We start from the raw sequence: 12021 nt of genomic DNA, 5'->3' as shown, positions 1-12021 counted from the left end.
CCGCACCTCCACCACCATGGGTTCCATGGGAAAAGCAGTTGTCAGTGCTTCACATTTCAGCAGTGGAGACTTGGCTTATCTTTGCCACCAATCTAATGAGCAGAAAACTGATCACAGTACTTAAAAACTGGGAGGCCAAGGAAGGAAAATCACAAGTTCTAGACTAGCCTTAGGAACCATTAGGACCAAAAGGGGAAGAATCCTAGACCAAAGCCAGGAGGCTCAAAATCTGGCAGGAACAAACGAGGTATATCCTTAATGACATCACAAACCTGACATCAAGTGATGCCTGCAACCAGGAATCACCTCTGGTTAGTTGCATCGGTTAGCTTAGGTTATTCTTCATTTACAATTAAGAGTCTAAAGTTATAAAGCACACACAGGCATGGTGAAGTAAAGAAAAGGGTGGAATTTAATCTTTATTTACAGGACACTGTAAGATATGAAATTCCACATAGAAATAAGAAACCCATTTAGAGGACAAGTTTCATACAGTATGTACAGTTTGGAACTGTTCAAGTATAGTTTTGTTGTAAAAAGTGCTACAATAACAAACCACATTTAAAAAGAGCTCTTAGTAGAGAAACAGTAAGACAAACTTATACCGAACATAGTACACAACAAACTTTATGCCTCAGCTGTACAGCCTAGAAGTTAAAGGTCCCTGGAGTCCCATCCTGAACTTGAAAGGTATAGCCTTCAGAGGTAGTTTCTGGCACAACATTTTGATCTTCCTCTTCCTGAAAATGTTAAAAAAACAACAATACTATAAACAACAAACATGGCACACTTCTAAGCAATAGCCTGTCTAAAAGTCTAAACTTATTCTTTTGTTTGTTTTTGTGGTACTGGGGATTGAACCCAGGGGTGCTCTGCCACTGAGCTACATCCTCAGCCCTTTTCATTTGTATTTTGAGGCAGGGTTTCACTAAGTTGCCCAGGCTTGCCTTGAACTTGCAATCCTTCTGCCTCAGCTTCCTAAGGATCCGGGTTTAGAGGTGTGCACAACCACACCCAGCAAAGAAGTGTACATTTATTCCTAAGATTTTCATGTGCACATTTCACCTTTATTCATGCACCATATTCTAGTATCTGACACAGGCAGGAAGAGGGCTGTTTAACACTTGGCCAATTCATTAGTGCCCAAGAGAAGGTTCTGAATGGGCTAAGGAATGCTGCTACAGTGACCAAAAAGTTGAAATTTCTCTTCTCCTTCCATCACTTTTTAGTAGGCAAGGAAACAACAATTTAGAACGGCCCTGGGTTTGGCCCACTTCTCCATCAACTTCCACAAAGACATCCATAAACTTAGCCTTGGGATATTCTAAGATTTCCAAGCCTGTTCATTAGAAGCAAATAAATACAGTAAATCCTACAAACACTGAAGTTCACTCTACTTAACAAGAACACAGGGCTCATTTAAAAAAGTGTGAAGGCAAAAAATCTATGGGCTTGACTTTACATGTGTATTTTCTAAGTTACTAATATTACCACCATTACTTACCTCTACTGAAAAATACTTCTCAATCAAGTTTAAGGAGGCCTTGTACACAGACTCATTTTCATGGTTCTGTAGAGCTTCAATTTTGTCCAAGCCTCCACATTCTTCAATCATTATACTCAATTTCTCAGTTTCACCTAGTTTCTCAGCAGCCTAAAAAAAATTCAAAGTTTACTGGCCTATACTCTTGATTGTTGTTTCAATGCCAAAAACAATATCCATATTTTCATACTAATATGTAGCAGACAGAAATAAACCCTTAACAGTTGCTTTAACAACACTGTGATAGTTTTATGTCCATTTTACATTTTCTGGAAATTTTCAAGGTGATCAGATCTCTTAGCCTACTACTGATTGTAGCTGTCAGCCACAGAGACCTTAGAGATCTTAGATTGCAACTTTTCCCGTACATCAAAATCACATGGGCAATTACTAAAGCAATACTACATTCAAGTTCAATCAGTCTGTACTGGAAACAGAATTATTCCTCTGTAAAAACACCCTAGATAATCTCAAAGTGTAGTGAAGTAAAGAATCACTATCTATGGACAAACATGGCTTATCATGGATGTGCTAAAAACAGATTTCTCTGATAGGAATATTACTTGCGATCCTTCTGCCTCAGCCTCCCAAGTAACTGGGATTATGGGTAGGGCATATCACATCAGGCAAAGTTAAATTTCTTTCAAATTTTTAGGAGATAAATAAATATACACGATATAACTGATTTGCTTCAAAATAATTTTGGAATTTTAGATGAGTGATTAGGAACACTGGCCACATACTGATGAATTGTTTACATGCAGAGACTGTAACACTAGCATTCTTTGTTCCAGACTTCACTCTATATGTAAAAATCTCCAGTATAGAAGTTGATGAGTAGCATTTAACTACCACGAATTACTATGACAAAGTGCCAGATGCTGGAATGCTTGGTTGAATTAGAGATGGAATCAAAAGAAAAATATTAGATAAATAAATCATTCAAATTTGATTTCACCAAAATATGGTATGGATAATCTCCCCCAAAGAACCTAACTTTAAGACAAATACATCATCCTTTTCCCATCTCCTTTCTATCTCCTTGTTCTATGGTGGTGCACCATATATATTTTTTACATATATAAAAATATGTATAGTATAGTCCCAGCTACTCAAAGGATGAAGCAGGAGAATGGCTTAAGCCTAGGAATTCAAGAGTAGCATTGGCAAGACACCCCATCTCTTCAAAAAAGAAAATGTGGCTCCACGTCAACAGGCTTTCTGTATACTGAGTATACTTAGCTGGCCCCACCAAGTTTAAAAGTAAAATGATCATGACAAAACAAACTCAAACAAACACCACCTTGTTAGAACTTACCTGAAAGATATTTGAAATGGCATCCAGAATAACCAGAATAATTTTGCTATCTTTCGCAGTTAAGAGGTTCATCAATGGTTCTATTATGCCACAATGAACAAGATATACGATCTGTTCAACTGTCCCACCGCTTGTATAATTGGTCACAGCCCATACAGCTTCCTTCTGTGTCTTAAAATCTGCCTGATAAATATAAAAAAAAAAATGGTTTTGCTTCAGAAAAGTCAAAAGACAAAAACAATGCCTAAAACTACCCAACTGGTTCTATCCAACCTTGAGTGAAAAGGGTTAATGGCTATTACTCAGTTATACAACAATGTTCTTTAAGAATCTTGCTGTGGAGGCTGGGGATGTGGCTCAGGCGGTAGCGCGCTCGCCTGACGTGCGTGCGGCCCGGGTTCAATCCTCAGCACCACATACAAACAAAGATATTGTGTCCGCCGAAAACTAAAAAATAAATATTAAAAAAAAAAATTCTCTCTCTCTCACTCTCTCTTTAAAAAAAAAGAATCTTGCTGTGGGGCTGGGGTTGTAGCTCAGTGGTAGAGCACTTGCCTAGCATGTGTGAGGTGCTGGGTTCAATCCTTACCACTACATAAAAATATATAAGTAAAATTAAAGGTATTACATCCATCTACAACTAAAAAATAAATTTAAAATAAAAAAAAAGAGAATCTTGCTGGGCCTCGTGGTACAGGCCTGGGATTCCAGTAACTTGAGAGACTGAGGCAGGAGGATCACAAGTTAAAGGCCAGCCTCAGCAACTTAATAGAGCCTATCTCCCCAGGAAAAAAAAAGAAAGAAAAAGAAACAAAAATAAAGGATCTGGGGCAAAGCACCACTGGGTTCAAATCCTAGTACTGGAAAGAAAAAAAATCTTACCAAGCAAGCCTGCCTATAAATACCAACAGTTATCTGATTAAATCCTAAGATTTTGGAGCTTAGGTTGTGGCTCAGTGGTGGAGCACTTGCCTAGCATGTGTGAGGCACTGGATGGATTCTCAGCACCACATATAAATAAATGAACAAAATAAAGATCCATCAATATCCAAAAGTATATAAAATAAATAAATAAATAAATCCTAAGATTTTGCTACCTTAGAGAGAACACCAACGAGGAATGGGACTAATCCATGATTGACGACTTGCTGTATCTGGTCCTGCCGGCCAGCTGTGATGTTAGACATTGTCCATGTGGCTTCCTTCTGAATATTAGTTTTGGGGTTAGTCAGCAGGCTGGGAAAGACAGCAAGTGCACCTGCATCTATCACAACCTGAGTTTGTTCATCTGTTCCAGTCACAATATTCCCTATGGCTCGGAGAGCAGGAGTCTGAAAAGAAAGAAAAAAAAAAATTCCAATGGTTACCTTTTACTTTTTCCAATATTGTTCAAAAGTTCTCTATCCTAGGGCTGGGGTTTTGGCTCAATGGTAGAATGCTCACCTAACATACACGAGGCACTGGGTTCGATCCTCAGCACCACATAAATGTAAAATAAAGATACTGTGTCCATCTAAAACTTAAGAATAAATATTAAAAAAAAAAAAGTTCTCTATCCTAAAAGTTTTGACAAGCAAGAGTACCATCATTGCCTGAAAATAAATAATATTTCAATATTATCAATCAGTTATCCTCCTTACTTATATGCTCTAATCTAATGATTAACTTACCACAATTGGCAATTCAGAAGCTCCCAGAAGCTTTACAAGTTGGGGCACAACTCCTGTTTTCACAACCATTTCAATGCGTTCATTTGGACCATCAGTAAGGTAGGAAATTGCCCAGCAGGTATCTGCTAATACTTCTGGATCATCATGATGCAGAAGACGAACTAAAGTGGGAAGAATTTGCTCAACAGCATCTAATGGGGGTGCAGGATTCTTGTTGCGACAAAGATTTGAAAGTGTCCAGGTAAGATTACGTAAGTAACCACACTGAGGGAAAAGAAAAAAGTAATGAGGGCCTGTCTTGAAAGGCAGGAGAAATCAGAATAAAAATGCAAGTAGCTTTACTTAATGTTAGTAACTTACTGCTAAAGTTGACATATCAGGAACTGCAAGAAGAGCCAACAGTGGGTCCACTGCTCCATATTTAATAACCAAGTCTCGGAAAACTGAACCATCACCTGAAAACAAAAGCAAGATTAATCACATCTCCAGGTCAAGCACCATCAACACTCAGTGACTAAATGCATCCACAAAAACTCCCTAACTTACCTAGATGCCTCTCTGGTGCCTTTTTTAGATGCCTCTCTCATCCCTAATAAGGGCCAGAAGCAAGCTCAAAACTTGACACACAAGTCACTATAACTTGTAACACAGCCCTTCTCCCACCTCATTATGATTAGATATATTCAGTTAAAAGAATTTTAAGTGGAAGTACCTGCAATGTTTCCTAGAGCCCATACAGCTTGTTCACTGATGTGAGCATGGGGAGATGCCAAGAGAGAAATGAACGCTGGAATAGCACCTCCATCCACCACTGCCTTGGTCTGTTCTGATGTCCCAGAAGCAATGTTAGTGAGTGCCCAAGCAGACTCAAACTGAATAGGACTACAATCAGTTCTGCCTAAGAAGGACACAAATTTTGGAATCAAACCAGCCCGAATTATGTTATCTATGGGGGGCTGTTTTTCCCGAGAAAGCAATTTCCTAAGAGAAAAGAAAAAGAGAAACAAAAGTTAAAGGTGATTAACAGAAGACATTTGTGTGAAAAAACAATTTAAAATGGAATTTGAACATTTAGAACTTTAGACAATCTTTTAAACAAGCACTACCTGCTGAGCACTACATACTGAAGACAACCAGGAACATAACAAGCTGAAGAGATGACATATGGTGCTACATATGTAGTACAGCTAAGTACCTTTTTTTCTAAAAAATATAAATATTGACTGTAATGTAGATTACTTTCCTTGCAAAAAATTTGACTTGAAATGCTACTTGGACAGAATTTTTATATTTTTAAAGTACACCACAAAGTTAACAGTAATTAATCACTGAAGGTGGAATTTTAAGGAATTATAGAAAATTAAGTATCACCTACAGAAAAAAATAATTTTTCCAGTATTGGGGCTTGAACCTCTGAGCTATTAACTGCTCCCTCACAGTTCTTTTATTATTATTTTTTTACTCAAGACAGTCTCTCCAAGTTGCTGGGCTGGCCTTGAATTTGTGATTCTCCTGCCTCAGTCTCCTGAGGTGCTGAGATTACAGATGTGTGCCACTATACCTGGTTTTACCTTAGGAAAAATTTGAAATAAGCCTAAAGCTGTCCCTTTCCTGCCAAAAAATTCTAACAATTCTTAATATCTTAAGGTTGCCTGTACTAGAGAAATAAGACTTACCTAGCAGCTTGAGTAGCTTGGAGTTGGCTTTCCAAATTGTTGCTATTTATGCCTTTGACAATGTCATCAACAGACCAATTCACAGTGCCCTGAAAGAAAAAGGGAAATTTACAGATTATTTTAAGGCCAAATTTAAAAAACATAATCCATGCTTGCCATTGTTTAGACACTTAGATTTATAGTAAGTTACTAAAAGTTTGGCCCTGGGCTGGGGATGTGGCTCAAGCAGTAGCGCGCTCCTCTGGCATGTGTACGGCCTGGGTTCGATCCTCAGCACCACGTACAAAACAAGGATGTTGTAAATAAATAAATAAATAAATAAATAAAAGTTTGGCCCTACATTTAACTTTGCCTGCTAAATATTAATTTTATATGTAAAACAGTTCTGAAATTTGGTGTTTCACTGGAGTCTCAAGTTATTTAAGCATTCTGTCAACTTTTAGTGTTGGCTAGGTGCCACTGCTGTCACTGGTAATCCCAGCGGCTCAGGAGGCTGAGGTCCTAAACAATTTAGTAAATCTCAAAATAAAAATTAAAAATAAAAAGGGTTGGGGATGTGGCTCAGCATCCCTGGATTTAACCCCAGGTACTAAAATCAAAACTGCCCCTTTCTCTAGGAGCTCACAACCTAACAGTAAAAATGTGACAAGACAACAAATAAAATAAATGTTATAGGCCAGGCACAGTGGCACAGGCCTGTAATCCCAGCAGCTCAGGAGGCTGAGACACGATGATCACAAGTTCAAAGCCAGTCTCAGCAACTTAGCAAGGACCTATGTTTAACTAAAATACAAAAAAAAAAAAAAAAAAAGGCAGGGGTCGGGTAGGGAGGTGGCTCAGTGGTGAAATGCTCCTGAGTTCAAAGCCTGATACCAAAAACTTAAATATTCCTAGACAGCATTCACTCAGTACTTTCTGCAAAAACAGTGCCTTAGGGATTTGAGTAATAGAATCCTAGAAAAGGCAGGCAGGAGTCAGGCATGGTGTTGCATGCCTGTAACTGCAACTACTCAGCAGACTGAGGCAAGAGGATCACAAAGTGGAGACCAGCCTCAGCAACTTAGTGAGACCCTCAAAAATTCAAAAGGAGCAGGGCTAGGGCTGTAGCTCAGCCGCAGAGCACTTGCCAAGCATGCATGAGGCACTGGGTTCGATCCTCAGTACCACATACAAAGAAAACAAAGGCATTCTGGCCACCTAAAACTACAAAAAATATATATATTTTTAAATTTAAAAGTGGGGCTTCGGTTGTACCTTAGTGGTAGAGCGCTTGCCTCTCATGAGTGAGGCCCTGGGTTCGATCTCAGTACCACATAAAAATAAAGATATTGTGTCCATCTACCACTAGAAAAGAAGAATTAAAAATAATTTAAAAGGAGCAGGGCTTGGTAGCACAAGCCTGTAATCCCAGCAGCTCAGGAGGCTGACGTAAGAGGATCCAGAGTTCAAAGCCAGCCTTAGCAAAACTGAGGCACTAAGCAACTCAGTGAGACCCTGTCTCTAATGGGATGTGGGTCAGTGGTCCTGAGTTCAAGTGTAGAACAGTGCCCAATATTTTTTAAGATGAAAGGGATATATCTGAAGATCTAACTGGATCTAATTTATTGAGGGCCTTCACAGAATATTGATTTTTAGCAGAGAGAGAACATGCCTAAAACAGTAAACAGGCATCACTCAATGCTGGGGATAGTCTGAGAAATGTGTTGTTTGGTGATTTTTATCCATGTACAAACATCATAGGGTGTACTTACACAAACCTGGAAAATACAGCCTACTATACTCTAGGGTCCTGGGCTATAAACCCATATAGCATGTTACTGTACTGAATACAACATGCAATTCTAGTATAATGCCAAATATTTGTGCATACAGACATATTTAAATGTAAAAAAAGGTACAAGAGAAAAGATTTTAACAAGGTACAAAGCTCTTGACATGATGGAGCTTGCAGGACTAGAAGTTGTACGGCTGAGCCAATGAGTGAATTAAAAGGTCTGACATTAAACTATATACTTCTGGACACTTAGGCTACTCTAAATTTATAAAAAATGTTTCTTCAATAAATTAATAAATAATTAAACTTAGCTTCCTATAATTTTTATACTTTATGAACATTTTGATTTTGTAAAATTTATCTTAAAATACAAAACACATTAGATATGCAATGCTTTTTATTTATCCTTATTTTATTAGCTTTTTTCCATTTTGATCTTTACATACTTTTTTAAATTAAAAACTAAGATATGAATATACACATCAGCCTAGGCCTGTACAGGTCAGCACTACATTACCGTCCTCCACCTCCCCATCTCAGCCCACATAGGTCCACAGGAGCAGTATTGTACATGAAGCTGGCATTTACTATGGTAACAGTGCCTTCTGGAACATCTCATGAAGGACCTGCTTTTTTTTTTCGGTACCAGGGATTGAACTCAGGGACACTCGACCAGTGAGCCACATCCCCAGCCCTATTTTGTATTTTATTTAGAGACAGGATCCCACCAAGTTGCTTAGTGCCTCACTTTTGCTGAGGCTGGCTTTGAACTCACGATTCTCCTTCCTTAGCCTTGGGAGTCGCTGGGATCACAGGCGAGCACAACCATGCACAGCTCAAGCTCTTTTTAAGGAGGAGTAATTCTTTTCAGAAATGTGCCCATGTTGTTTTGCTTTTGTTGTTTTTCATAATAGGTTTACTTATAAGGAGAAAATGTACCATGAACATTCTCTAGTCATTTTCAGTAGTGGAGTCCATTTTTTTGATCCCCTCTCATACTGAGGACTGAACCCAGGGGCACTGAACTACATCCCCACAACCCCCTCCTTTTTTTTTTCCTTTTGAGATAAGTTCGATAGGTTCTGGATAAGTTGGTTGCTCAAACCATCCCTGAACTTAAAATCCTCCTGCTCAGACTCTCAAATAGCTGGGATTATAGGTAGGAACTCCAATGCTCAGCTCAAACATTTTAAGAAGCTTGTTGAGGTCTGCAAAAACTTCTGTTAAATCCTTTACTTCTTTTTCTTTCCTGCAGTTTTTCTTTTCTCTTATCTCTTCTTTAGCTATGCATTCCTGTTCCAGTTCCACATAATCCTATAGGAACACCATCATATTTGCAGTCTAGTTAAAGTAAACAGTGTGGCACACAATGTAGTGTTGGAAAAATTTTAAGAAAAGAGTATATGACACACAGAATAAAGGGAATAAGATAAATTTGGAAGTTACCATAAATATTTCAGGAAGAAAAAGATTTGAACACTGGTAATAAAGAAAACAAAAAAATAAAAATAAAAATAGAGAACATAAAAAAATTCTGAATTAAGTTGCAAAGTGGTTAGTTCTGAACACAGTTAACATTGATTGAAACAGTTAGGTCAAGGTACCCAGCTAGTAGCCAGCAATGCAGGGAAACTGCAGGAAGGTCAGAATTCAAAAGAGTTTGGAATCAGCTTCAGTAGATTATAGAGGATGAGTAGGAAAGAAGATACTCATAAGAATTGCTGACTGGGAGCAGAAAAAAATCTTCACTGATTTGATAGTAAAAACCATAATATTATGGAATATCACTACGTAAATTTCAAAGAAACATCCATACTGATGTTCTGGATTATGGTAATAATTCATGAACTACATTATGTTTACCTGATTGTTGCGGTTTTCCTGTAATGGTGAAGTCGCATCATCAGGAAAGGAGCTTACATTTCTCCTTTTCAGCATCTGGTCATCCTTCTTAGCTTTCCTCAGCTCCACATTAACTTCTATTCGGCGTCGCCTCATTTCCTTGAGAAAAGATAACAGATTGGTTCACCTATCACATCAATTTTTGTTGCCAAGTGAGGCATTAAAAAAAAAATCCTTCTAAGTCTTAACCCCTTCTCAAGTATATTCTCATTTGACAAATACTACAGAAAAACAACAGAAGATACTTACTGTACTGTCTTTTCCCTTGTTCTTGAATCTGTTAAGCCGGGCAGCTGGTGAATTAGCATTCTCATTGGTGGACATGGTATGAGACAAAGGGAGAAAGCTAAAAAAATGGGAGGAAAAAAAATTCTGTTATTATTTTGCTTCGTCAATACGAAAACCAAATAAGAATTATCAAGCAAAAATTTGAATCCACCTCTACTCTAAGAAGGCACTTCAAGTTTCCAGCACTATGGATGTGGTTTTAATCAAAAGAGAATTATCCCTGCCTCTCTAAAAGGAAACTATGCATCAGAAATATAATCCAAGCCATATAAATTTAAAATTTCCAGTAAGCACATAAAAACAAAAAGAAACAAGCAAAATTAATTTTAATATTTTAACAACATATCCAAACTATTACTTCAACATGGAATCAATATTAAAAATTGAGATATTTTATATTTTTTTTACATATTTTGGAAATCCTATGTGTATTTCACATAGCACACAGTGTGTCTTACACAACATACTGCATATTTCAATTCTATCATTTTTTAAGTGCTCAGAAGCCACAAGTTCTGCTCACCACCTCAATGGACAGTGTAGACATACTTTAAAGTCCATTATAGTTAATGGAACACAAAGTAGGGGAACACAGTTGAATTACAGTAAAACCCTATGTCCTTGGAAGGCCTCTGAAGGCGCTCCCTGCCCTACTGTCTTTTAAAATGAATAAGTAAGCCCACTGTCCACACTAATTAAATAAAAATCGGTTCATCTTGCCAACACTGGAAACTTGTGACATCGGGCTGCAGCATCTTCAGCATTTTGCACACATTTTCATTTCCAAAGACTTCCAGTGAATGCATCCAATCAGGATGACATCAATTGTGCGTCAGACTCAGACACCTAAAACCATACTCCAAAAGATGACAAGTCAAAGCCCTCCTTACGATCTGCTGTCTTTAATTCCATTATGCTCGTCCACGGTGCTGTGACACCGTGACACAGCCTACCTAGGGCCTATGTGTTGGAGAGATCTCTCCCCAACTGCCACCGTCAACCTCATCTTCAGCCTCTGTGCCCTGTGTCTTCAACCCCTTCAAGGGGGACCCACAGCGGGGAATGGGTGAGAGGCCAGGGCCACCTTGATCACCCCGGGACATTCGCCCTCGGTCCTGTCTCCTGGATTCCCTGGGCCGCGACGCGCTAGGGCTTCCGCTGCGGTTTGCAGCGCCTAGATCCCTAGAGCCCGAACCCCGCATTGCGAAACTAACCCGCCTGGTCAACGACCGACGCCCCAAGGCCGCGTCAATCTGGGAGGCCAAGGCCAGGCCCAGATAAAACCCCGGGCCTCCCTCCCGCCATCCTCAAGGCCAGGGTGGCCCGCTGGCAGCCGTTCGCTCGACCCGGCTGTGGCCTGAGTCTGTACCTGCACAGCGGGCTCAGGCTTCCACAGGAGGCGGTGCGGGGCTTACAGGTTGCGGATCGGCTGCCCTCCAAACGTCCACCGCGGCTCAGCCCAGAGACGGTGTGCCTCGTGCAGCCGGCCGGCGCGATTTAAATTTCCCGGTGACTCCGCACTCCGATTGGCTGGTTCGAGCCTAAGCTGGGCACCCATTGGTGGATTTGAAAAACACGTTAGGCGGGGAGGTGGTGGGGGACAGACGGCTAAAAAGAAGGGGAGGACAACCTCGCGAGATGAGGGAGTGGCCGGGCGATCCCAGAGCGCTTTGCAGGCTGGAGTGGGCAAACTCCAGGTCCCGGCGTGCAGCGCGAAGGGGCGGCTCCCCGCCGCTGCCGGCCCCAGTTTAGGGGTGCTCCGCGCTTCTGCAGCATGTGGTCCCGTGCTGCTGCTTTAAATGCTACAAAATTATTCTAAAACTCATCATGTTAAAAAAAAAGTCTTTATA

General features: G+C 39.8%; 1 protein-coding gene across 3 annotated transcripts; it reads right to left on the bottom strand.

The window, feature by feature from the left end:
- Window positions 1-389: 389 nt before the first annotated feature.
- Window positions 390-11698, bottom strand: Kpna2 (karyopherin subunit alpha 2). 3 transcript variants are annotated; one of them, XM_005328220.4, is made up of 11 exons: window positions 11541-11698; window positions 10133-10229; window positions 9845-9982; window positions 6208-6296; window positions 5244-5512; window positions 4892-4986; window positions 4532-4795; window positions 3959-4192; window positions 2862-3044; window positions 1505-1654; window positions 390-740 (listed from the first exon to the last, which is right to left on the bottom strand). In XM_005328220.4, the coding sequence occupies exons 2-11, from the start codon at window positions 10205-10207 to the stop codon at window positions 648-650; spliced, it is 1590 nt and encodes a 529-aa protein (XP_005328277.1). In that variant the 5' UTR covers window positions 10208-10229; window positions 11541-11698; the 3' UTR covers window positions 390-647. The 3 variants fall into 3 exon arrangements, with proteins under 3 accessions (XP_005328277.1, XP_077897994.1, XP_077897993.1); XM_078041868.1 differs by lacking the exon at window positions 11541-11698 and adding an exon at window positions 11125-11488; XM_078041867.1 differs by lacking the exon at window positions 11541-11698 and adding an exon at window positions 10892-11069.
- Window positions 11699-12021: the final 323 nt, after the last annotated feature.

This window comes from Ictidomys tridecemlineatus, chromosome 3 (genome assembly GCF_052094955.1).
Source record: "Ictidomys tridecemlineatus isolate mIctTri1 chromosome 3, mIctTri1.hap1, whole genome shotgun sequence".
NCBI lineage: Eukaryota > Metazoa > Chordata > Mammalia > Rodentia > Sciuridae > Ictidomys > Ictidomys tridecemlineatus.
Note: the sequence above shows the minus strand (reverse complement) of the source record. Positions and strands in the feature narration are given on the sequence as shown.

What these genes read in the sequence shown, in the direction of transcription:
- Kpna2 (XM_078041867.1), bottom strand. Translation starts at nt 10,977, where the DNA reads ATGCATTCACTGGAAGTCTTTGGAAATGAAAATGTGTGCAAAATGCTG. An exon ending in CTGATATGTCAACTTTAGCA is followed by an intron (nt 4,796 to 4,891) that starts GTAAGTTACTAA and finishes CTTTTCCCTCAG; the next exon opens with TGTGGTTACTTACGTAATCT. An exon ending in AGAAGTATTTTTCAGTAGAG is followed by an intron (nt 741 to 1,504) that starts GTAAGTAATGGT and finishes TAACATTTTCAG; the next exon opens with GAAGAGGAAGATCAAAATGT.